The sequence below is a fragment of the Aspergillus niger genome, assembly GCF_000002855.4.
Source record: "Aspergillus niger supercontig An01".
NCBI lineage: Eukaryota > Fungi > Ascomycota > Eurotiomycetes > Eurotiales > Aspergillaceae > Aspergillus > Aspergillus niger.
The window spans coordinates 3,594,864-3,619,668 of record NT_166518.1 but is presented as its reverse complement, the minus strand read 5'-3'; the positions used below and the strand labels follow the sequence as shown (position 1 = coordinate 3,619,668).

Sequence of the window (24,805 nt, the reverse complement as noted above, 5' to 3'; positions counted from 1 at the left end):
ACCTACTGGACTAGAATTACAGGGTTTTAGGTCATTTTTAATTGGTCCATTTACACCATCCAATTAAATATAGATGGATGATATGAGATATTGAAGATAAGTTGTTGCGGCACCAACGTCAGTCACTCAATATTATAGTATATGGGCACATTTCCAACTTAAGACAGAATATCATATAAAACTTACATAGTCGGAGTAAAAGAAACAAGTACTGAGCGTTTAGAAATTCACTAAGATATAATACTTTGAAGCTGGAATTAAGCTTTCGCAAGCCGTGGGCCCTAAAACTATAGTTTTTGAGGTAGTTTATCGCAAAAATGCGGCCTTGGTTATAGTTTTCTGATAGTTCTCTGACAAACAATTTGTGGTAGGTGGGCAAATCATGATTTACCAGTTTGATATTAAACTTAGCCAGCTTAATTCTGAGTCATTTTAATTAGATAGCCAATAACGCGTTCCTATAAGCGTTAAACTACCTCCCTTTACGTATTGATCACTCCTCAAAACCATACCGGAAAAAGCTTATGATTAATAATAAACTCGCATAGCTATCATGAACGGGAAAAGCGGTTTAAACCTTAAAGCTCAAGGTTTAATACCATCATGGGAAAAGTTGGGATTATGTTCCTTGGACATGGTTAAAGAGCCAAGTAGTATGCGGACATCTCCACCTGCTTATCAACTAGATCGCCAATCAGACAAGTGACTAAGATGAAGCAGAGCCCAGTCACAAAGACGGCTGTACCAAACTAGTTTTGTCCTTGAAAATGGGTTAGCGTAGCCGGCTGAGCTTGCTGAGGAAAGGATGATGAGTGGATCATGATGACATACATGAGGCTTGTCAGTCTCCGTACACGCGGAATGGGGTTACCTTCCCATCACTTATTCTGAATATCAGACAAACAACAGCAACTGACCAAGACCCAATCTCTCCGACATGAGCTCTCTGAAATTGAGTTTCGGTGCTGCTCTGTTCAGTATGAGTTTCCTAAATCCACAGGAAGTTCAAGGAGTCCTCAACTCTCTCAAAGAGAGCCATACTACACACCCTGATACCGCTGGAGATATCCCCCGACTTCTCCCGGGCGCTCCGGGGAGTTTATCAGAGAGACTAAAGCCTCAAGGCAAGGGTTTACGATTGACACTAAGATTCTTATGCAGGCTGTCAACCAAGGGGGCCATATGGAGAGCAGCGCGGTGGTACGATTGGTTGAAACTAGCCTGCGGCGTATGGGTGTCGATCAGGTGCGCTGTCTGTGTATGTCGGAAGGAACGTAATGGTAAGAGGACAGGTCACCATTATGCATATCCACTGTCCGGATCTCGACACTCCGTTGGAAAAGCAGGCCAGAACTATGAATGATTTATACCAAGCAGGGAAATTGAAACGCGTTCGTACATTGGCTCTCCCTTAAGTTTAGCCTAATGCAAGTTCTGTTGTTCGGCATTTCCAACTTCCAGCCTGACCTGCTTCAGAAATTCCTCGCTATTTGTGACGCCAACGGTTACGTTAAGCCTAGCATCTACCAAGGCGACTATATTGCGGTAAACCACGGAATGGGAAAGAAGCTGCTTCCAATTGTAAGAAAGTACGAAATCGCTTACAATGCGTGCCGGTGAGTGAACATCCCATAGTCGGGCACGGAGTAGGCTAACAGTCTACTAGTGTTCTTGCTTCCGGATCCCTTTCTGGCAAATACACCCATCGGACAGAGGAAGGGACACGACTTAGCGCCCATAACCCCCTAGGAGGGTTCATGCGACCGTTGTACGATCAAGATGTATTAGACGCGGCACTTAAAAGACTGGAGGAAGCTATGGAGGCCTTTGGAGTTACTACCATCGACGCAGCACTGCGATGGGCTTATTATTGCTGAGCACTGACAGAGAATGACGGGACAATATTAGGCGCCAGCTAGATCGCGCAGATCGAATCCAATTTAGAAGGCGTCGGGCGAGGCCCGCTGCCGGAAGAACTTCTACGTATAGTAGTTGTATATGCAAGGGATTGGAGCCAAGGAGGGAAATATGATTTGATATATACTGATTTACAAGATAGAATCGATCTACTGGGCTAGTAAGCATACTCTGGGGATAAGCGATAAATATGGTAAATAACGCTGGAGAAGAAGAGCTTATAGCCTTATGTAATATCCATAGCAGACAAGTGTGCGTTGTCTATTGACCCCTAGTATCTAAAGGTGTGTCTCCATTGAGTGGGAGCCCGAACTGATAAGCTTTGATGGGCGCAATCCGAGTAAAACCTGAGCATGCTACCATGTCTGAACAGGTGAATTATTGCCACCAAGAGAACCAAGTCTGACGGGTACGAATAAGGACCAAGTATCATTGAACGGCCGCATGTCCAGACGGCCTAAGGAGCTAATTGGCCGTTGCCGAGGTCCAGCACGCTAGTCGATGAGATGAACCCCCGGGGATGATTGACATCATCTTACTTTGCGAAAAGAGACTAGAATTTGATTACACCATATCCATCATTATATAGCACCCCCACATGCTGTAAATCGCACCACTGCTGATGTAAAACTGGCAATATTACCCCCGTGCACGATTTGTAGCGCTTGCATATGCTGTTATTGTAGGAGAATCAGACATAGGTCACGTTTATTCGACTGCTCAAAATAGGTTGGTATTTCACTACAAGGTAGTCCAGCCCCGGAACTTTCTAAGCAAACGGTCCCAAGAATACGAGCTAATGGTCACTGTTCTAAAGAAAGGAAAATAAGAAGATAGTACGAGCATAACGGAATATCGATTACGGCAATTATAGGAATTTACTTTTAACAATAACCGACATCGGTGCCAGAACTCCAATGGATGAGCAATGCACCCATGGTTTAGGGAGAAGTGACCGAGCCTGTTCCTTACGTCTTTTCAGTCTCTCCTGCTCCACCTGAGTTCGTCTTATTGAACCCCTTGGCGAGTACTCCCAATTCTTCGATGAACATTCTCAAAGTCGCATTTAATTAAATCAGCAGGAGTGGAGAAAAACAGCAGGACTGATCCCGTTGTATATGACAGATTATCAATGTTAAACATGCACAGCATAAAGCACACAATCGATGGTTATACTTCGTCCTTATCCAGATCCAACGACCATGTTAACAGTAAAGGTTTTGAATTCCAGGTAGCTTTTAACAGCCGCATTGCTGCCCTCACGACCTTCACTCCCGCTTCTTGGAAACAGTGATTGCCGGGAAATAACTATAATTGATGGCCAGAGCTCCAGACTCAAGACAGTCTGACACTTTCAATGCACGCGCAATATCACTTGTGTAGACACAGGCAGATAAGCCATAGTTGGTATTGTTTGCAAGTCGAATAGCTTCACCTTCAGATCTGAAGGTTTTAGTTCCTAACGCTGGATCGAAGATCTCTCCCTTCCAAACAGCATATTCAAGCGGGGGGTTTTTCTTTATTGTTGGTTCGACGAAATTATCATTGCTTTCCCCACCCGTGATGAACTTGACCCCATCTTCCCTACCCTGCTCGGAAAACGCCCGGATGCGCTCTGTTTGTACCTTATCAACCAACGGCCTAAGGAATGTCGCTTTCGCCAAAGGGTTGCCCATGTTGTTCTTGAACATCTCGAAGCGCGCCTTTAGCCCTGTCGCGAACTTTTCGGCGATATCCTCTTGAATGATGACCCTGGTCGCAGCAAAGCAGATCTGGCGGAATTGAGCTGAAGGTTCTGTGAGACATTCTCAAGCGCATTATTGAGGTCTGCATCAGAAACGATGATTCAGAGTGATTGACCCCCAAGTTCGAAGATAACGCCTTCAAGGTTACTGTTTGCCGCAGAGGCCTGGACAACATTACTTCAAACAAGACAGGGATACATGGTGCTCTGACGCACAGATCGATATTAAAAAAGTATGCATCATGTATCTGTCGTTTGATGATTTCCGAACCGGCTGCTGTGAGGCCGAAATTGAATTTGATGAACGGCTGCAGTTCTAACCGCTATATGGCTACACAGAACGATTTTGGGGACATCATGCACCTCATGCATCTCCGCAGACGAAGCAGCAGGCCTGGAATATCTTCAGCACGAATCCTTCATACATGCCGCCAGCCAAGCTATGCTGGTTACCAAAAAGCACCCGTGGATCTCCGATTTCAACAATAGATTGCCAAGCACGATGACCGGATTACATCTCACAGCGTACTTTGGGTTGATGGAACAATTGGTGGCTTTGCTTGAGAGGAAATATATCCCAGATGTAAAGGATGCGAACGGCTGGACGCCGCTGTCTTGGGCAGCACGTAATGAGCATGATACGGTTCCAAAGCTGCTTCTTAAGAAAGACGGCGTCAATCCGGACTCTCTAGACAGCAATGATCGGACACCGGTGGCGTTGTTTGTAATACATAAACATGAGGCAGTAGTAAGCCTGCTTCTGGACAAAAGAGATGTCAAGCCAGACTCCAAAAATAAGGAAGGCTGGACTCCACTGTCATGGGCCGCACGCAACGGGCATGAGAAGGTAGTGAAGGAACTGATGCAGAATGTCAAAGCCTAGAGGAAGGTTGAGGGTACTTCAATTGCCCGGAAACGACTATCACGGGCTGCATGATATGGCCATGACAAGGTGGTCCACCTGCTGTTTAAGGTACTAGGTGTTGAATGGGGCCATCAAGACAAATGCGGTTGGACACCGGTAACGCTTGCCGTGGCAGGTGGGCACAAGGCCATAGTCCAAGCATTATTTTCTGGCCCATATGTCCATACCATCGACATAAACTCTAAAGATGGTAATAGTCAAACTCCACTTTTGACGGCCGTACGGCGCGGGAACAAAGCTATGGTGGAGCATCCGCTCATGGACGAGAGAATTCAATCAGGCCGTCAAGACAACTATGGACGCATAGAACCGTCATAGGCCTTTGACGAGCATGATTCTGAATATTATTCATGTGCTATGTGAGAAATACACAAGTGAGGGATTATACTTCGTAATGATTTGGTTCTTCATCCAGCGATTGACCTTAAGACCTCATCGCCTGCAAATTCTGTGGGTCAAAGATTCCAGATGCTGACACTGACTGCCATTGCGGAATCTCTCAAGCGGAGATTTTGATATTTGTCAAGCGTGTATGTCTCCGTCGACCTTCTGTGATCAGCACTCCCATAGGCTGCTCAAACGTGCTATCAATAATGGCATTCCGGTGGAAATCCCTGACTAGCGTGCACATTATTCTACTATCGTATAATTTATTCATATAAAGTGTGACTGTATTATTAGAATTTCTCGTAAGTGAAGATCTAGTTTGAAGCGCAGATTATTTCAAAACTTTACTAATTTTACTTAAAGCTTTTTGAATATATCCCCAACTACTGTTGTTCTCACTTCTCAGTTAGATATATCATGTGACCGTCATACAAAAGTCACGTGAGGATGCGTGAGAGAGCCGAGGGCTTCGTAGATAGGTTAGGCCTTGTAGTTACCATATGGATTGACGTGATGGAGCATGGGAGTACTAGAGTGAAACATGTCATGTGATTACCATATAAGATCAACGTCATGAGGCATGGGAGGCGGTGACCTCACCCCTAGGATCTCATACTAAACACGTAGATGGAGAAGTGGTAAAAGCATAAAGCAAATTCAATGCTGTGTTCGTTATGTCAAAAGTCAATTTTAGAGTATGTGAGAGATCATATAGAAAGGCATACAAGCCTGAGGCCTCACACTTCCTCCCTTTTTATTACATTCCGGACCAACTTCCCCTCCATAAGACATAAACAGCCAACAAGCGGTGACAGCCAGCCATAGATATTACCAGCCAGCCACAACGTGGATCTTTGTGTATGCAGGAGATCGAGGTTTTCAACTACCCACATCAATTACTTTTCGCAATACTACCCCCCCACAGTTTTGACCGGCCCCTTGCATGCCTACCCGTCATCAGCAGGTGCCCACTTGAAATGTGGGAACCACTGGGAGGCCATTAGACTCAGCTGCTCTGTTGGGAGGTGAAGGTGAGCTGCAAGGAAACCTCAGCTCACGAAGTTCAGAACAGGAAAATATCGGTCAAAGCGTGTTGGGCAATGGCTCCTGTCATTATGAGCAATCCGTTATAATCGGACGTTGCGATGCGATGGTACTTCACCAATATTGCCCGCAACAATGGAGCCCTCCGGAAGTGCCTCGGTTTGTTCTCCCATTTGTATTGGACTAACTGACCACCACACTCACACCTCTCTTCCTCTAGAGTCCCGCGTCGCTTCAATTTTCTACTCATGATCCAGCTTGCGATCACTGTCGGTGGAAGAAAATCCGGTGTGACCGGGCCCGGCCGCGTTGCGGAGCCTGCCGCCGGGCATGTGTCGCCTGCGAATACACCTCCAGAGACCGAAAGGTCGTTGCCCCTGGCTCGATCAACTCTGCTGACGAGGGGGGCATCAGCCCTTTCGGCAATCGACTGGCCCAGTTAGAGAGTTCCGTGGAGCGCTTGACGCAGATAATCGAGCACCGGTTGGTGAACGAGCCGCACTGCTACCAGGAAGATCGACCCGCGCCCCGTCGAACGTCCACGGCTCCCTTGGTAGAAAATGATCCTCAAGGTCGTGTTCTCTTCACACTTGGGGATGGGCAACAGGTTCTTTACGGACCCTACTCAAATGTGGCTCATTGCCTGGGTATTCTGCGAATATTGAGGTCCGGACGACATGGCCAGACGGCTGATGCCGACCCCTTGCTGAAGCAGGTATCGGAGTTGTGCAACCTGCTTGGACCTCAAATCTTCAAGACTTCCTCCGCCGTGGAACCCCTTCGACTCCCGCACCTGTCACAGCAGGCCGTGATGCAAGCAACCGAGCGGTACTTGGCCCAGGGTGGCTATCTACAACACTTGTTTCATCCGAGCATCCTGCGTTCACGAATTCAAATGTACTTCCTTGGCAACCTGGGGGTGTCCGAAAGTGGTATGGAGCTGTGCCTGCAGTACCTGCTGCTACAAACCACCACTGAAAGTAAAGGAAATGGGTCTGACTGCCGTGACCACGGCCTACCACAGACGAACTCTGATCCCTTCTGTGCCACCGCCAGGGCGGCGTTGGTGCAGGGTCAGCTGCAAGCAAACACGGTCGTCAATATTCAAGCTTTGGCATGCATTGTGAGTGACTTCCGTCCGGGGAATGGCAGCCTGAAGCCTAAAGAACAGGTGATCGGGCCTGGCCGTGGGAATTTGTAATATACTAACAGGAGCGGGTAGACGATCGTCGCTTTACAGGCAGAAGACCTTCTGCTGGCCGATGAGGCCTTTCATAAATGTTGTGCCATCACTCAAAGGATGGGTCTGCATCGAGAACGCCAGTCAAACGATGAGCATGTCGAACAAGCCGAGGAACGAAGGTTGCTCTTCTGGACCATCTTCATCCTAGACAAAGCTTTCGCTTTCACCCTGGGCCGAGCATACATGCTTCCAAGCTTTGATTGCAACACTCCAACTCCGGATATGTCTCTCCATAGTGTACCCGTGGAAGGCTTGTCGGCAAGGATTGGTGTGGCACTCATTCAAGAACGCGCGTATCAAATGCTGTTAGCCTCGGGGAACACCCACAATAATCGGACTCGTCAGGAAGCCATTGTTGACGTGGTGGACCGATTAGAAGGTTGGATGGAAACCCATTTTGCGTCCTCCGACCTTTCCGGTGGCTTTGTCCCGGGGGCTTTGGACTCTACAACCCAGCGGGCGCTATTATACGAATACCACACAACGCGTTCCATTGTTCTCGCGCATAACATGTTGCCCGACGCGCCCAACGAAGTCCTGGCCAGCGCTCGAAACGCTCTGTCCCAACTCTGCCCACCCTCCGCTCAGGGGAGTACTCTATTCTCAGATACTCGGTGCAGTTGGTAAGAATTCTCTGTCCCCCATTCCCGTCCTTGCTGGATTGATGACATGTCTAGGCCGAAAGGGAGTTATAGTCTATTTCCTTTTTTCATCGTCGCCAAACACATTCTGCTGGCGACACAGGATGCACCGGACCGTAGGGACTGGATCAGTTTTCTCCACAACACCATCTCCTGCTGGGAGTCCAGTCACAGCCTTCGTATTAGCATCGCACTGTTAAAGCTTGTGGTACCCCCGTCCGACGTGGCTGGGTATCAGAGGGCTCAGAGGTCGATGGGAAGTCCGTTTTGGAACTGCCCCGAAAAATCACCTCGATTAGACTCTGGCCAACATTGGGCTTCCTCACTGCCGTTGCCAGGTGTCACAAACGAGCAGAGGGACCAGCAACAGCCAGTTATGGAACTATCGCTCGACGCCATTCTATCTGCAACGAGTGATCCATTGTGTCCGGGCATCATATGTCAAGATAGCGGCGACCCGTTTTCATTCGTTGGCATTGCCAGCCATCCCGAGACGATCGATTCCAACCTGGATGCTATTGACTCTTGTTTAGCGGCGTCCACCCCACATGATACGTTGCGACTACCGGGACTAACCCGGTGATTTCTGTACCTATGTTGTATCAGAATTGCTCAAAAGCGAAGTAGATTTGTATTTTCTCAAGCCCGGCTATATGGAATGAAGGGCTAATGGCATGAATGTTCACCTTGTCTATTACATCATATCTAAATATAAAAAATGAGAACAAAATAAAAGCATGGTTATTGTGTGACATGCTGACCATGTGTGACCGTGATTATGCTCTGTACTGAACTGCATGCCAAGTCTAAAAGGCATCGTTTGCGAGCTTGTGTTTAGACAGAGCTGAAGTTGGCTAGACGTGTCTTGTGGCCGTGTTCGTGGTCCGACGCGGCCGCGGTCCAGAGGTCAGCAGGACCAAGGGATGATGCCACTTAGCACTGCACTCATGTCATGACTGGCTAGCTGATTTGTTTCAAAAGCCCATTAAGAACAGTTTCCGCTCCGGGATTCAGGCGGTAGCAAACCTCATATTCGTTGGGCTCCTGCATCATCCCTACGGGGACTTGTCGCCCGCCCGCCCGCCCGCCGGCCTTCTGTTCTCTGGCCACCATGCCAGTGACCAGTTCGTAGGCCAGGTTTGCCGCCTGCATAGTGACAGTCAGTTAGCCATGGAGATTCATTCCTTGACCCTTGAAATAACGGCTTCCGCATTCATCGAGTGAACTTACCAGATACGCAGTTTCACCCCCCGGGGTGTCGTAGGCCGGGGCCACCTCGACGATATCAGCTCCAACAATGTTGAGATCCATGACGCCCCGCAAAATCTTGATCATCTCGCGCGTGGTCCAGCCACCCGGTTCGGGGGCTCCCGTCCCTATGTACGTAACGCGAATCAACAATCAACGGTCTTGCACCCTCGGGACAGAAGGAGAGGGACAGCAAATGTAAACATACCTGGGGCAAACGCGGGATCCAGTACATCGATGTCGATGCTCATGTACACTGGCTGATCTTTGGGAATATGCTGATGAATGCGATCGATGATGCCGGCCGCGCCAATGGAGTCAACCTCGTCGGCAGCAATGCGCAAGAATCCCTGCTTGTCGTCGTCATCTAAGTCCTGGAAGGAGTTCCCACTTAGGCGAGTGTTGATGCCAGCATGCAGTGACGACGAATTGGAGATGAGTCCTTCCTTCATGGCATTCCAGAAAACGGAGCCGTGATTGAACTGGGATTGCATCGAAGTCCAGGCGGAGGGGTACCGATCGGGATGCAACGAGTCGAGATGGGAATCGAAGTGCAAGAGTGCCATGGGCTCGCCGTACGATTCGCGGAGAGCTCGGAGGGCGGGCAGTGCCACGAGATGATCTCCTCCGAGCGTGATAAGCTTGGGCTTGCCCGTCCCGGTGGTCGTCCTTCGAGAGCCCAGCTCTCGGTAGGCCTCGGTCATTTGATGGATGGCCACCGCATTGTCAAAGGGGGTGACGGGGATGTCTCCACAGTCCAGAACCTTCGCCCATGACTGATACGGGTTAATTTGGGCTGCAGCGTGAAACGCGCGAGATGGGATATGACGGGCAGAAGCGGTGCGAATGGCACGAGGGCCCATGCGCGCACCTATTAATGTGGTAAAGAATGGTATCAGACAGGTTTCATAAATAGTCCAATCCAATAGGGGCAGAATATACCAGGTCGGTAGCTCACGGCCGTATCGAAAGGCGTGCCAATGATCCCTATGTCAAACGGCGTGTCGGGATTTGTGAGACAATGGACATGCTCCAAGTGGCCGAAAGTGGTAATGCCCGAAAATGCCCACTAAGAAATCAAATTAATCCAAATGTTACGCTCATCTCTGTCGATCGCTCTTTCATGGGGCAGTGGCTCTATGGCGGACTCCAACTTACATCCTCACCCCAGCGTTCCTTGAGCTCCTGCACGTGGGCCGGCGAAGCTTGAGTGGCGGAGGACCCTCCAATAAGACCAAAAATGGACCACCACAGAGAGTAACGCATGATTTGGAGACCAAGTGTTTGGTGTGTCAGCAATTATGTGTAGGGTGGTAATTGGAGAACCGGTGGGGAGGGAGGGACGCGTAGGGTTTGGGTGGTTTGGCCAATCGATTTATAGCGACATACCTCGCCCTCCCCGAATGCGTCTTCAGCCTTGGGTGCCCCCATACTCGGCCCGCCCGATGACGCCCTTGCATGCACGGGGCCGTCATAGATCGCCCAACGACCAATTAATGGTCGGAGGCCCCCGGGGTGTGCAGCTTACTCCTGCACCTTCCGGAGACACTAGGAGGCTCCCGTTTACAAATCCAAAACCCACGAACCCCCCTTGCTTGCTGGTCCTCGTGAATGCCGCTCTCCTCCTCTCGCCGCTTTCCCTTCGTTCCTCTTCCCCCCAATATCCAGTTTCTATGGTTCTTTGCCTTTCTTTCGATGCTTCGCACATAGTCAGAAAGTCTCTTTGGTGACTGTGGCTGTACAACCTGCCCTATTCCCTATTGTTACGTCTTCACGGGATACCTCCCGTACCACCTAACTAGGATGGGCGACATGTACTCGGAAGCCGAGTTGGAGCGACTTGGTCGCATGAGGCCGACTATCTTCCCTAATTTGCTATCGGAACTGGGATTTTGCTTTTCGCTCGTGCTCTCGCAGATTATGGCAGTAAGTTTCAGCAGGGTTTCTTCTGTTCACCGGTATAGACATCCGTCTTGGGGGACCTATGCGCTGACCTGCATCAGGAATACTTCATTTCCGGCTTCAATGTTCTCCTCCCCTCTTTAGCTGAGGGACTGGACATCCCAGAAGCCTCGTCCAGCTGGCCATCGAGTGCCTTTGCCCTGACGGCGGGTGGTTCGTTGCTCTTCTTCGGCCGTCTGGCGGATCGCTATGGAGGGTTTGTCGTCTTCGCAGGAGGGTTGGCCTGGCATCTTGTCTGGTCGCTCGTTGCCGGTTTCGCCAAGAATGCCCTCATGATGTATTTTTGTCGGGCGTTGCAGGGTTTTGGCCCGGCTGCTTTTCTTTCGGCTGGAATCATGCTCTTGGGCACTACCTATCGTCCGGGATGGCGCAAGAACTTGGTGTTCAGTATCTACGGCGCCTGCGCGCCCATCGGATTTGTCGCCGGAATCTTTGTCTCCGGCATGACTGGACAGTTTCTCGACTGGCGCTGGTATTTTTGGATCGGGACGATGTTGCTCTTCCTGGCTCTCATCGCAGCTGTCCTCTCCGTCCCAGCCAGTATTCGCCGCAAGCCTCCGCACCCTGACATGTCCATAGATTGGGCTGGCGCCGGTCTCTTCTTTTGCAGTCTGGTGCTGATATTTTTCGCCATCAACGATTGCGGCCATGCACCCGACGGCTGGCGAACACCTTACGTGTATATCACGTTGATTGTGGGCTTTTTTGTGCTGCTAGCTGCGATCTACGTCGAAGGTTGGGTGGCCAAGGAGCCACTTCTTCCTCTTAGTCTCTTCCGCATCCCCCAACTATCGTCCCTACTCCTCGGACTGTTCTGCTTCTACGGCGTGTTTGGCATCTGGCTGCTGTACTGTGTGGAGTACATGGAGAATATCATGCACGCCTCGCCCCTGCTCGTGGTAGCATACTTTGTCCCCTTCGCATTAGGTGGCATCTTCTTTAGCCTGATTGGAGGCTTATTCCTGCATGTTCTTCCCGGCACGGTTCTTCTTGTGATCTCGGGCATTGGATGGCTGATGGCACCACTGCTATTTGCTATCATGCCGCTCGGAGCCAGCTACTGGCCCTACGTATTTCCGGCCATGATCTGCGGCACCCTGGGCATGGATGTCACGTACAATGTGACCAACATCTTCGTTACTACCTCTCTTCCCGAGCGACAACAAGGGCTCGCCGCTGCGGTCGCCAACAGCGTTTTGTTCTTGGGCATTAGTTTTTGGCTGGGGTGGGGTGACTTCACCTCGGCGCAGGTGAAGGGAGACTTGCGCTCGAGATACCAGGCTCCACTCTGGATGGCGGTGGGGTTGGCCGGGCTGGGACTGATCATCATGGTGCTCTTTGTGAAGATTAAGCCCGCCAAGAGTGAGGTGACAGTGGATGAGAAGGAATGTAACTCAGGAGACACGGAGATGGTGCCCAAGCAGGAGACAGACATTGCAGTGAATGGACGGGATGGGGATGTCCTGCAATAACTGGGACAGGATTCGTTCATTCTCACTATCACCCCCGGGGTTGATATGAAATTGTCAATCACCGCTTACGCTCTGAACGCTTCCTTTCAAATACTACATTCCGGTGGAAAGGGTCTCGTATTGCGAGAAATAAACCTTTCCTAGAGTATTCGTATAGATATTGACAACCCCCCCCCCCTTTTTTTTGGAAGGTGTTCACTCGAGTACGGATTTGCATGGATTCTTGTACACTGGGTGTAACCTAAAGCTACTACAACATCATAAAGTGCAGAAGGCTCTGTATGTGTCAAATTATTCTACTATTTCTAGAAGATCAATATATCTTTAATAAAAACGGTTGTTGAGTTGAGATATTTATGTATTGCAATATTCTATGCATTCGGTATGTGACGACGAATAATTCTGTAGAACATGTAGGTTATCTATCATTTTCTCCTTATCCTGTATTATGTATCTTTTCTTATAGGTTCACATACAAAGATATTTTGTATATTTGTTCCTTCGCTATCCCTGACTTCGAAATTCTTGTTGGATGATGCCAACAAGTTATCATATTGTATTATATATACATATATAATTTCAAACACCGAAAATATTGTTTTCCCTTGTAGATGACATTGTATATAATAATATATATAGCTGCATATCTTACTATAATACTAGTAGCTAACCTATATATTCTAACAGGTACTACACAATCAAAATGAGCAAGACTAATCTAGATCTTTCACCTTTGTACATAATTCAATGATTAGTAGTCTAAGATGACTGAAAGGGAACATATGGAGCTAATATTCCAATTTACAGATGTATGATGATAGGTAACTACCCTATTACATAGGAAAGCTTAGATTAGAGATGATATTATGATTTTATTTGTGATTGATAAATTAAAAAAGGGTAGGAGAGATCGAAGGGCAACTTCGGCATGATTGAGATTCCATAAACATAACAAAATCAGAACATGAAGCACCTATCCAGCAAGATATACTTTGGAAGGTGAATCCAAGTTTTTAAAGACAAAAATTATCTACATATATATATCTTGTACTAACACATCTACATTATTATCTGAAAGTACAATAATAGGCGGCTGTAGGATTCCGACTGAAACTTTCGACTTAAATTATAACATGTTGAATTGCTGACGCTATTACTAGAATCTAGATAATAATCATGATCTTCTTGAAATAAGCATCTTACGCCTTGTTTAATGACCCAGTATAGCCCGTGAATGGGTTTTGATTTGTAGACTAATAGATATTATATTGGATGGGTTATTGCTATGTGAGGAACTACAATCTCTAGAACAGATTCCCCAGCAGAACTTGAATCATTATAGGATTATACCACCTCAGAACCTCTTACTATTACCAAATGCTATTATTTCTATTATTAACAGATACTACCAATGTTGCGGCTAACATTCCGGTTCTCGGCAAGGGACTGTCCTGACAAAGAGACACGGTGAAGAATGCTGTCCGTGCTGCACATTTCGGTGAGACGCGGATGGGGAAGATCTCCGCAATGAATTGCTTAGCATCTGCAGGGCTCGGGGTGGGGCCGAAGATGAACACACTGCTGATCCTCCAATCAACCACTGCAAGGGAGTTTAGGAAAGGAGTTCGGTGTTGTCCGTAGGAAGAGCAGCATAGACCACGAAGGTACCGAACAACACTTATAAAGTGTTGTCTGAAATGTATCATCATCTCAACACAATCCCCTCCCAAGCAAACAACCTCCATTCATCCATCCCTTGCAAATCCACCACCACAATGACCAACACTCAGTTTGGCGAAGAATGCGACATTGTCGCTGTCCTGACCCCTAAGCCTGGCAAATTGGATCGAGTGGGTTACCCTCCACGGTGGCCGCAGGGACCTATTCTGCTACACTGTGCCTCTCAAACTTACTGACTTAATCATGTCTGTAGGTTGCTGAGCTTCTCACCAAGCTTACCGCATGTGTCAAGAAGAATGAACCCGGTGTTTTGAGTTTCCACTTGTACAAAGACTTCGATCGTGAGACCGGTCAAGAGGAGCTGGTTTTGGTTGAGAAGTAGGCTTCTGACCTTTTTCCTTATTTTTATTTTTTCTTTTCCGTTCATTTATTGACTCGCCCGGTCGCACGCATGCTGACTCTACTAGATACGTCAACAAAGAGGCATATGATCTTCACGCCGAACTGCCCGACTTCCAAGCCATGCATGCTACTTTCCGCTCCGAGGAACTCATGGCCAAACCCATCCTGATCAAGAGTGTGAAGCCATTGGTGGGGTTTGAGCGGAGCTAGACTAGTGGTTGCCTATTATGCATGATTCGGAGGGTTTCTCCGGCAGAGTAGAGGAGTAGATAGATATAAATACTATATCCTACTTCGCAAAATCGCTTTCGATTTGTCGTAGAATAAGCCCCCAGTGCTAGCTACTTTCTATAATCGTTCTACATTCCTCCTTCCATATTCCAACTTCAATACCGAACCACCAGCGAAGAGCATAGTCGCAACCATGAACATCCGCACAACCGTTGAAGCATTTTGTGCCGACTTCGCTAACGGAACCCACCCGACCACCATCCTTGACTCGCGCTTCACTAGCAACCCTGAAATCTACGAGTACGGTCCCAGCTGGGCACGATCCCGACTTCCCTACCTGGGACGGTCCTGGACTGGACGACGGTCTTCACCTGCGTCGTCATCCGAGGAGGACACCACTTGTGATGCCTACTTCGACGTCCTCGGACAAACGCTCTTCTTCGAGCCGGACAATCGGGAGCCGACCTCTCCGCCTGATCAGTTCTTGGTCTCGACGTCGAATGGGAGTGACGATGCTGTCATGGTCAAACTGACTTCGACAGTTGGAAGCAATGCGACGGGGAAGAAGTGGGTGGAGACATTTGTGTTTTTGTTTGGAAAGTTTGATGCCCAGGGTAGGATTGGCAAGTTGGAAATTTGGTCGGATTCGTTAAGTGCTTGGGTGAATTCTGAGTAGCTGATTTCGTTGTGCACTACTTGACATTCTGGAATTGTCACTGTCTTCAATGGGCTAAATGGGCTTAATGTACGCAGCTACTAGGTATTAACATCTACTCTGGAGACACAACACATATAAGCCGGACGGATGGAGAAATTAAGATTGTCAACTATTCAGGGGTACACTGTTCAATCGACTGTTATGCTCTCGAATCTAACCGTCAACTGGTTCCCCTTTGGTCCTGAGATAAAGCCGTCCTCCTGCTCAATTCCCTCGTCATTTACAATATGTGTCCGGAAGTTGGCGTAGATGGCTGCCACCACATACTTCAACACTAAAGAGAAGGAGAGTTAGCCAAGACAACAGCGGCAGCAACAACAACACTTACAGTACAATGCCAAATTACTCCCAATACACATGCGCGACCCGCTCGAAAATGCCCAGAACCAGCGCTCCTTTTTGTCGGCGCCCTCCAGGTTTTCCGATAGCCAACGCTCTGGATGCCATTCATCTGGGCGCGGGAATACCGCAGGATTGCGGTGCAGGCTCCACGCAGCTGCGCTTACGCGTACTCCCCCCGGGATATTTTCATACTGACCCAGCGTGGTCTTGCTATTCTCCGGGGTAATCCGCGGCTGACTACCAGCCACTGGGGCGTGAAGTCGCAGTGTCTCCATAATGATTGCATTCAAGTAAGGCAACTCGTCCACGTCCTTTGCCTTGGGCAGCGTATCCTCCTCCTTCGATGCCGACCATGCAAAAGCTTCGGGACCCAGCTTGCTGCGCAGTTCTTCTTGAAGACGAGCCAATGCTGCCGAATTCTGCGACAGCTGCCACGTCATATAAAGTAGTGTCGTGGCAACGGTTCCATTGTTAGCAATAAGTTGATCTAGCAACTCACTGGTAACCTGCAATTGTTGTGGGGACCTTGGCTTCCGGAGAGTATATGCTACATTTCCACCAATGCTGTCGGAGACGTCGTCATTGATTACCGGATTCTGGGTGATGCTGGGTGTGGTAGACATGCCCTCTTTTTCGGTGCTCTGACGGAGTCTCTCATAGACTACTGGCAAGTGTCCCGGCGGCAAGGAAGACCCCACTGCCTTTTTGGCTAGCATCTTTTCCGCGCCATCGCTCATATTGAGACACCACGCAGCGATTTGATCGTGTGCAAGGTGACGTGCCTGAGGGACAACGGAGATCCCAAGTTTGGCCAGCCACGCAGTGAGATCGGGCAACTCCTGCAACCAAAACAGCGACACCGGGTGTTGGTCGTCCAGATACAGCTCCTGCCAACGGGCGGCAGCTGCCGGGTCGATCACGAACTGGGTGCCGGCTGATAATCCGAAGAAATACGATGTAGTCAAATCCATGGCAGTCGCTTTGTAAATAGGATAAATATCCAGTGGCTGCTTGGATTTGGCATGGCTGGCGAATTGCGAAAGTAGTCGTCGTTGCACTACCTCCTGAATTATGGCCGCCGCGTCGGGTGAGGATTGTAAGAATGATTTGGAATAGATGTTCGAGATGCGCTTCTTCCGCATCGCATGCTCAGGGGAGTGTAAGGAGGAGAACATATTCAACGCTCTGTGCATAAGAACGGTCAGCAGCGTGACAATACCAAGGCACGAACCCTACAAACCCGTAGTTCACGAAGACAGAGTAGAATGGCGGTTTCTCGAATCCCTTCCCGTACACTGTCTTAATGCCATCGTTCACGCAGTTGATGCTAACTTCATTTGGCGCCAATCGGACGACCTCGCCGTGTTGTTGATGCGCGCGGAGAACCGTGTTATTCTCACGAATCCGATACCTTGCCCACAGGATCCACAGGGACGTATATGGAGCCAATGGATGAGCATTAGGGATCTTCGCCAGTGGAGAAAGGAAGCTAGGATAGATAATGAAATGGTACAAGAAAAAGGCCACCAGCGCGACGCCTGCACACGCAGGCACGCTGGGCAGAATACTGGCTTCCATGGGTATGATTGTGCTCACAGTTGTAGGATGTAGGGGAGAACTAGCTAGTTATGGTGAAAGTGTGCAGCCATATGCTGTGATCAGGAATAAAAGGCAAATTAGAAAAGCCAATATGCAGACGAGATCACGCAAGTCGCTGGACATCGATATTATAGCGGCAGTACCTTTCGGAGGCCTCCGAGAGGTGCATATTCATACAATAATCGTTGTACAACGTAATTCCGACTATATGCAGCACGTGAGCATTCTGCGGCTGGCTGATTCAATGTTAAGCGCTCGCTGATCATTTGGTTACCCCCAACTTACGGGGCGAGGAGGTGGCTGTGTCGTGACATTTGCCTGTGATCAGGAGGAGATCCTTCGATCAGCCCTAGGGAATTAAACAAGTAAGTCAGCCCTAATGAAGTCGGCGTTGCGCGTCCAACGAACCAGGAAAGGAAAACCAAATGTCTATCCTGCCTTCCTACATTCCAGCAAGAAAAACAACGCATGTCGGAAGCTTCCGCGGTATGCAGAACCACTACGACAGCTACGTACACCATGGTGCTGAGTGTATGGAGATCTTGGATGTCATAGTCGATGTGTCTATTCAGTTACACAGACGATGCTTAAAATGCCCGGCCTGGTGAGCCAAGTTCCAGTCTTCGAGGACATGCTCAGATTAAATCATCTCTATTTCTCCAGACCTTCAACACCAACCATTAACTCACCGTAGTCATGGCTGCCGGAACTGTTGTGACGTTGGACATGGGAAAGTTTTTCCTTGGGAGTGAGGAAGAACGAGCCCAGTTTGCCCGCGACTTATTGCAATGCTTTGCGTCCCAGGGGTTTGTCAAGCTGGTCAACCACGGCGTCCCTGATCTTGCAATCGACAAGGCATTTGAATGGGTAAGACAGTCCTGCCAGTGGCCCGCGTTGCTCGCTACAAGAATTAAACTAATAGCTTTTTGTGTGAAAAAGAACCGAACCTTTTTTGAATTGCCAGAGGACATTAAGAAGAAGTATCCTCATCCACCCTGTGCCAACCCCAATCGTGGATGGGTAAGCCTCGGACAAGAGAAAAGCTCAGCGATCAAAGACTTCGAGAAAGGAGTTTGCAAGGAGCACAAAGAGGTGTTTGATGTCAAGGTAGGCATTCCAGTCATCCATCCATAGACCATCAACCGCCCTTGTGTGCTCACCCGCTGATTCGATAAAAGGAGTCGTTTGATATCGGAAACCCTGATGACCCATTGTACGGCAACATATGGCCGGATGAGAGTGAAGTCCCAGGCTTCCGCTCATTCATGGAAATTTTCTATGAGCTTCTTCACGTGGCTCATTTGAACATTTTGAAGGCTCTGGAGATGGCCCTGAGCACGAAAGACCAGCCATTCGAGGTGATCAAGCATTGCATGCCCAATGTCAGCGAGATGCGGTTAAACTATTATCCCAAGGTAGATATCCGCGACCTGCGATCAGGCCACATGAGCCGGATTTCCGAGCATACGGACTTTGGGACCGTCACCTTGCTCTTCCAGGACTCCGTCGGAGGACTGGAAGTTGAGGACCAGTCGAACTTGGGCACCTATTTCCCTGTGACGTGCGAGAACAAGCATGTCATGCTGGTCAATATCGGGGATAGCCTGCAGCGGCTAACGAACGATTACCTCACATCGGTCAGTCATCGCGTGACGCTGCCCATCTCCGCGCGGGAGCGAGAGGAAGGACAGTTGAAGGAACGCATGTCTGTCACGTACTTTGCCAAGGTGGCTCGCGATAACTCCATCTACCCGTTTGGGCAATTTGTGACGGAGACCAATCCGGCCAAGTATCCCCATATGACGGCCTATGAGTGGAACCAGATCAAGTTGGAGAAGATCTACGGAGCTTGCTAGATGGCCAAGATGGCCATGACCTTTGCGGGGCATCATGAAAAAAGAATGAGCGAACAGAAAGACACCCAGATGGAAGGAGGCATGGCCCTAAATTAAGGAATAATAGATTGTGCAGGTCATTGATGCGATTCACGTTATGGCAGTGTTTGTTTTAAGATGCGGGCGAAAGTTCAAAAGTCCTAGGCCAGAGTATATAATTCATCAGTACCCAGTCCTAGCAGCATCTTCGTCAACATTTATGACCATATTCCTAATATTGAGCCAATTATTATGACACATGTCCTGACAATGTCATCTACCTGATTGTATTCATATAAAGGAAGTTCTCAGGGAGGCTTAGAAACACAATAGACTTGTCAATGCAACTACCGTAGTTTCCGCCTGATTCGGCCACCCATGTAATGCCATGCTCAATGTCCTGTTTTGAGGTATATCTATTGCAGTAATGGTCATAATTACTGGTCTGTAACTGAGTATAAAGTCGTACCAGATACTATTGTGTATATTATTCATTTTTTCGACTTTTTCTACTTCTTAGTAACACTAATATAATAACGTAATAGCCTTAGAATTATATATTTTATTCCCACCATATAGAGTACACTTTCGAATGCCAAAACCGCAGAAAGTGAACATACGCAATAATATCATCTACTATCTTCATAATTAGTATGCCTTATTATAACCACCGCTGACCTCTGGTAATCGATATATCCTATTCTCAAAAAGGCGTATTTTGTATGGCATCACAAGTGTGGCCAAGTCGGTGGGGCGGAACTAGTTCGTTAGTAATCTATGCAGAGCAGTATTAGTAAGAGGACATAACGTAAGCGGCAAGCGAGTCGGCCACGTAAGCGAGTCGGCCACCCCATCGAAACTCGTCCACGCCTCCGAAAGCGATGCTATCCAAACAGCCATTACACCACCAAAAATGCCTAAATCATCAAAAGAGTTGGTGGAACAAGAGGGCAGGCTCTGTTTAGCAGTTGAATCTATTCAGAAAGGTCATACAAAATCTATTCGTGAAGTTGCACGCGTTTTTCAAGTTCCCCGATCAACACTTCAAGATCGCCTAAATGGACTCAAATTTCGCAAGGATACTAGAGCCAACTCACATAAATTAACCTCTATAGAGGAAGAATCACTTGAAAAATGGATTATATCGCTAGATCAACGTGGTGCACCACCAAAGCACTCTCAAGTCCGTGAAATGGCGAATCTACTACTTCAAAAGCGTGGTCAAAATACAACTATCTCTGTCGGACAAAAATGGGTTACCAACTACATCTCAAGGCATGATTCCTTGAAAAGTCGATATAGCCGTCAAATCAACTACAAACGAGCGAAGTATGAAGAACCTAAAGCTATTCAGATGTGGTTTAAACGCGTACAAACTGCTATATCAACATACGGCATTGTCAACAAAAATATCTATAACTTCGATGAAACTGGCTTTGCTATGGGTATCCTAGGTACTACTAAAGTAGTAACACGCTCAACATATCAAGGAAGACCCTTTCTTATACAGCCAGGGAATCGCGAATAGATAACTTCAATTAAGTGTATCAACGCTGCTGGATGGGTGCTACCAGCATATTTAGTATTAAAAGCAAAAACACATATTCAAGCTTGGTACGAAGGAAGTCTACCATCTTCCTGGAGGATTACTATATCCTCAAATGGATGGACTACACGAGAGATTGGGAAAGCATGGCTCAAAAATCACTTCATTCCATATATCAAAACACGAAGAACAGGTTAATATAGCCTTCTCGTACTTGACGGGCATGATTCGCATCTAACACCTCAATTTAATAACATATATTATCAAAATCAGATTATACCTGTCTATATGCCTGCTAATTCCTCACATCTATGTCAGCCTCTAGATGTTGCATGCTTTTCGCCTTTGAAGAAGGCCTACAAAGATCAAGTTCAACAGCTTATCCGTACGGAATATCATCATATCGAGAAGGTTGATTTTCTTGACATGTATCCAAAAGCCCATGCTCAAGCGTTTACTAAAGCAAATATACAAAGCGCTTTTAGAGCTTCAGGTCTTGTTCCTCTAAATCCCAGCAAGATACTAGAGAATATGATTTTCAAGAAGACCAGCCGTCCGAGCAGTCAAAGCACCTCCTCTTCTTCGATCTTTACAAAAACACCAAGAAATTCGAGGCAATTCAAGAAGTACGAGTCTACACTATCTCAATTACTTCAACAACAAGATACTCCAGCTACACCAATACAGTCAGCCTTATCGTACATCTTCAAAGGCGCGGAGGTTGCTTTGAATCATACAGTACTACTTGAGCATGAAAATCGCCAACTACGTGAAGCTCTTGACAAACGAAACACCAAGCAGAAACGCAATCAACATCAAATGGATGATTTGAATGGCCTCACTGTACAAGAAGCGCTTGAGGCTTTCAACCATGCTAGAATATTGGAAGAACAGGCTGGGGATGCAGGCCCTAGGGAGGATCAACCACGCCGTCGGGCGCCTCCTAGGTGTAGCGCGTGCCATATTGTAGGGCATATACGTACTAGATGTCCTAATCGAGCAGTATCTTGAGATAGAGCGCTTTTAAGCGTTGAATTAGGTGTTCAAAAAGCATCATTTTGTATGTAAATCAGAATGATGATATACTACTAGCGGAGGTGGCCGACTCGCTTACGTGGCCGACTCGCTTGCCGCTTACGTTAACTACTAACTAGTTGTTCACTAATTCTACCGTGGCTTGGCCCACTGATCAGGATTCTTGAGTTGAGCATCAGCCTTGGCAATAAATCCTTAGTCGGAAGAAGGCTTTCATCAACTACCACATCATCGGCGCCTCCTCCAATGTCCGCGCCTCGACGTGCGAGCATCTCTGCAGATAAAGGTATGTATATATAAATCCCCCATATAGCTTGATCTTCCTCCCTTCATTCTTGCCCAATCCTACAGGTTATTAATCAGAAAGAAGACTGTCCCAAGTGCCGAACCCGTCGCATCAAATGCGACAGGTCGGTCCCAGTATGCCGGAAATGCACCACACGAGGTTTCTCATGTCCAGGATACGGCCTTATTCTCCGATGGAACCAAGGAGTTGCCAGCAGAGGTAGACTGGCAGGCCGGCAGCTACCTATACCATCCACCCCGACTATTGACCACTACCCGGATGCGGTGACATCCGAACTCATGCATCACTACCATCGGATCGTCTCTGCCAAGCTGGCCTGGGTGGATGGTCCGACGAACCCCTGGAGACAGGTTATCGTCCCACTGGCTGGGGCATCGTCGACGGTCCTCCATGCGGTGCTCGCACTTTCGTCGGAAGACCTTGCGGTACGATTCCCGATCGGGCATCCGCGCCGCCAGCAGCTGCAGCTCGTCTCAATGTGCCGCCGGAATCAGGCCTTATCGTCGGTTGCTCGTCTGCTGTGCCACATGAGGCAGGAGGGCTCCTCCACCAGCCAGGCCCAATGTGCGCTGGCCGCCACGCTCATCCTATATAACGTCGAGCTCCTCGGCGCCGCGTCGGCTAAGTGGCGAATGCACCTGGAGGCCGCGCGTGTGATCCGTCAATGGAAAGATCATACACTTACGGACGCCGGACGCGAGGATGAGATCGATGCTTTTTTGATCTACGAGCAGTACTACGCAAGTGTCTTTGCTGGCCTCACAACATTCGATGCCCTGGAGGAGTACGAAGCCGTTCCACTAACTGATGCAAATGCCATTTTTGGCGATTTCATCATCATTATCAGTCGTGCGACACATGTGGAACGCTTGCAATATAGTCATGGCCATCCGATCGATTCTTCATTGCTTCGCACTATGACAGGGGACTTGGAAGCCGCCAAGGCCCGCATGCTTCAGCTTAGTCTCATACTTCGCTGGCAAACAGACCAGGCGTGTAGCAGTTTCCAGCACCTGGTGTGGATTTTTTATTACGCTAGCCTAATCTATGTCTACCACGTCCTCGCCCGGGATGGTTCTTTAGACACGACACGCCAGTCCTGGAGAGATTCCATCTTTGCTCATCTAGCCCTTCTCGTTGACAAGCGCTCATTCGCTCATGACCTTGTTTGGCCGCTATTCATTGCAGGCACCGAGTGCCGCGGGTGTCCGCAGAAGCAGGAGGTGGTAGCGCACGAGATCGAACTGGTGATGGAGATAAGCGGCACATTGGACCGACGCAACGTCTTGGCGTTTCTGCAGCGGTTCTGGTCTCTGCCGGACAGTGGCCTTACGTGGATCCAATACATGAGACTGGCACCCGAACGGCGGATGCTTATCCTTTAATACCACCTATCACGCGGGATTAGACATTTGGAGAATATCCTCGACACTTCTACCCGAATGTTTGGCTTCTTTCCGGGCCTCCCGGAATCGGATGCGCCATATGATGTGGCTGAGGTAGATTCCCAGCTCGAGTACCACGCTATTTATGGGTTAGACACGCAGCATGTACGGCGAGGCAAGGATTGGACTCACACAACAATATACATAACCCCGCCAAGGATATCAAACGACCCTTGTGCCACTGTTGGAGTCCGTTAGCATGTCGTACGGGGAGGGATGTAACGGCCATACCAAGCGCAAAGATTGAGAACAGTCCTCCCAGCGTGTCGATGCACAAGAAGACCCAATCTATGTCGATGAGAATTCGCTCTCTTGCCCACGAGAAACAGGAACAACACGTACTGATTCCAATTACTCGGCCTTGTCTTTTCCCCAATTCAAAATAAATGGGTAACATGCCGCCGGCGAGAAGCACTGTTGCTATCGCACCAACCAAGATATCCGGCCAGGTGATGCCTTTATTGTTCGGTATCTGCGACCAGGGCCGAGTTAGTACGCAAGATTGTAATGAACGGGTAGAACGGTCATCATGCCCTCAAAGTTAAGATGAGTAGGGCTTCGAGCCCACCCATAACTGCTAATAACCCAACACACGCCAATGTGGCCTTCCGAGTGGTATAATTGCTGTCACGCTTGTTAGTATATCGACATCGATACATCTTGAGCAAAGATATTTCCAGGACTGGGGAACAAAAAGAGTAGGTCTAACTGATCATAATGTAAAATCTGAGCCCAAATGATGGCCGAAAATGTCCCGAATATCTGCGGCTGGATTTGCATAGGGAGATTGACTTCCTGGCATTCATGACAGTAAGCACCTCGACTTTCCGAGTCATGACCAGAACCTGACGGACAAACTGAAGGATGGCATTTACCTGTAGGATCAAATACACACCCATGGGCACAGCACCTGATAGGATTTCATTCAATATTACTAACTGTGGCACTCCTGTCTTTGGCACGGTACCAATCGCAGATATTACTAGTACACTGGTGCTATATAAACATCACCATCACCGGGGAGGGGAAGGGGGGAGGGGGGG

At 48.4% G+C, this 24,805-nt stretch overlaps 12 protein-coding genes across 12 annotated transcripts, besides 1 other annotated feature; 8 read left to right on the top strand and 4 right to left on the bottom strand.

Annotated features, from left to right (window-relative positions):
- Window positions 1-937: 937 nt before the first annotated feature.
- Window positions 938-1,877, top strand: An01g15180 (uncharacterized protein; the record flags this gene model as incomplete). The annotated part of the gene is made up of 4 exons (XM_059745972.1): window positions 938-1,258; window positions 1,293-1,395; window positions 1,433-1,616; window positions 1,667-1,877. 4 exons carry the CDS (start codon window positions 938-940, stop codon window positions 1,875-1,877), a joined length of 819 nt encoding a protein of 272 aa, XP_059599881.1.
- A 1,308-nt stretch (window positions 1,878-3,185) lies between these two features.
- On the bottom strand, window positions 3,186-3,902 carry An01g15170 (uncharacterized protein; the record flags this gene model as incomplete). The annotated part of the gene is made up of 3 exons (XM_059745971.1): window positions 3,186-3,703; window positions 3,778-3,839; window positions 3,874-3,902. The coding sequence occupies 3 exons, from the start codon at window positions 3,900-3,902 to the stop codon at window positions 3,186-3,188; spliced, it is 609 nt and encodes a 202-aa protein (XP_059599880.1).
- Window position 3,903: 1 nt separating this feature from the next.
- An01g15160 (uncharacterized protein) lies at window positions 3,904-4,544 on the top strand (the record flags this gene model as incomplete). The annotated part of the gene is made up of 2 exons (XM_059745970.1): window positions 3,904-3,940; window positions 3,976-4,544. The coding sequence occupies 2 exons, from the start codon at window positions 3,904-3,906 to the stop codon at window positions 4,542-4,544; spliced, it is 606 nt and encodes a 201-aa protein (XP_059599879.1).
- A 1,608-nt stretch (window positions 4,545-6,152) lies between these two features.
- Window positions 6,153-8,484, top strand: An01g15150 (uncharacterized protein; the record flags this gene model as incomplete). The annotated part of the gene is made up of 4 exons (XM_059745969.1): window positions 6,153-6,176; window positions 6,238-7,140; window positions 7,240-7,883; window positions 7,938-8,484. 4 exons carry the CDS (start codon window positions 6,153-6,155, stop codon window positions 8,482-8,484), a joined length of 2,118 nt encoding a protein of 705 aa, XP_059599878.1.
- A 377-nt stretch (window positions 8,485-8,861) lies between these two features.
- Window positions 8,862-10,415, bottom strand: An01g15140 (uncharacterized protein; the record flags this gene model as incomplete). Its single annotated transcript, XM_001389864.1, has 5 exons — window positions 8,862-9,047; window positions 9,132-9,277; window positions 9,358-10,020; window positions 10,092-10,218; window positions 10,308-10,415. 5 exons carry the CDS (start codon window positions 10,413-10,415, stop codon window positions 8,862-8,864), a joined length of 1,230 nt encoding a protein of 409 aa, XP_001389901.1.
- Window positions 10,416-10,952: 537 nt separating this feature from the next.
- Window positions 10,953-12,583, top strand: An01g15130 (uncharacterized protein; the record flags this gene model as incomplete). Its single annotated transcript, XM_001389863.3, has 2 exons — window positions 10,953-11,075; window positions 11,153-12,583. The coding sequence occupies 2 exons, from the start codon at window positions 10,953-10,955 to the stop codon at window positions 12,581-12,583; spliced, it is 1,554 nt and encodes a 517-aa protein (XP_001389900.3).
- A 1,775-nt stretch (window positions 12,584-14,358) lies between these two features.
- An01g15120 (hypothetical protein) lies at window positions 14,359-15,572 on the top strand (the record flags this gene model as incomplete). The annotated part of the gene is made up of 4 exons (XM_003188523.2): window positions 14,359-14,433; window positions 14,517-14,641; window positions 14,731-14,854; window positions 14,988-15,572. 4 exons carry the CDS (start codon window positions 14,359-14,361, stop codon window positions 15,570-15,572), a joined length of 909 nt encoding a protein of 302 aa, XP_003188571.2.
- A 170-nt stretch (window positions 15,573-15,742) lies between these two features.
- An01g15110 (uncharacterized protein) lies at window positions 15,743-17,534 on the bottom strand (the record flags this gene model as incomplete). Its single annotated transcript, XM_001389861.1, has 3 exons — window positions 15,743-15,888; window positions 15,943-17,141; window positions 17,188-17,534. 3 exons carry the CDS (start codon window positions 17,532-17,534, stop codon window positions 15,743-15,745), a joined length of 1,692 nt encoding a protein of 563 aa, XP_001389898.1.
- A 717-nt stretch (window positions 17,535-18,251) lies between these two features.
- On the top strand, window positions 18,252-19,411 carry An01g15100 (uncharacterized protein; the record flags this gene model as incomplete). Its single annotated transcript, XM_001389860.1, has 3 exons — window positions 18,252-18,422; window positions 18,495-18,662; window positions 18,734-19,411. The coding sequence occupies 3 exons, from the start codon at window positions 18,252-18,254 to the stop codon at window positions 19,409-19,411; spliced, it is 1,017 nt and encodes a 338-aa protein (XP_001389897.1).
- Window positions 19,412-20,233: 822 nt separating this feature from the next.
- Window positions 20,234-22,117: a mobile genetic element (Remark: Tndm3 has a short direct repeat at the site of insertion.;~Title: probable transposon Tndm3 - Aspergillus niger).
- On the top strand, window positions 20,343-21,986 carry An01g15080 (uncharacterized protein; the record flags this gene model as incomplete). The annotated part of the gene is made up of 3 exons (XM_059745968.1): window positions 20,343-20,894; window positions 21,040-21,168; window positions 21,249-21,986. The coding sequence occupies 3 exons, from the start codon at window positions 20,343-20,345 to the stop codon at window positions 21,984-21,986; spliced, it is 1,419 nt and encodes a 472-aa protein (XP_059599877.1).
- Window positions 22,118-22,256: 139 nt separating the features above from the next.
- An01g15070 (uncharacterized protein) lies at window positions 22,257-23,702 on the top strand (the record flags this gene model as incomplete). The annotated part of the gene is made up of 2 exons (XM_059745967.1): window positions 22,257-22,272; window positions 22,378-23,702. The coding sequence occupies 2 exons, from the start codon at window positions 22,257-22,259 to the stop codon at window positions 23,700-23,702; spliced, it is 1,341 nt and encodes a 446-aa protein (XP_059599876.1).
- A 9-nt stretch (window positions 23,703-23,711) lies between these two features.
- Window positions 23,712-24,421, bottom strand: An01g15060 (uncharacterized protein; the record flags this gene model as incomplete). The annotated part of the gene is made up of 5 exons (XM_059745966.1): window positions 23,712-23,841; window positions 23,895-23,943; window positions 23,994-24,050; window positions 24,105-24,243; window positions 24,296-24,421. 5 exons carry the CDS (start codon window positions 24,419-24,421, stop codon window positions 23,712-23,714), a joined length of 501 nt encoding a protein of 166 aa, XP_059599875.1.
- Between the last annotated feature and the right edge of the window lie 384 nt (window positions 24,422-24,805).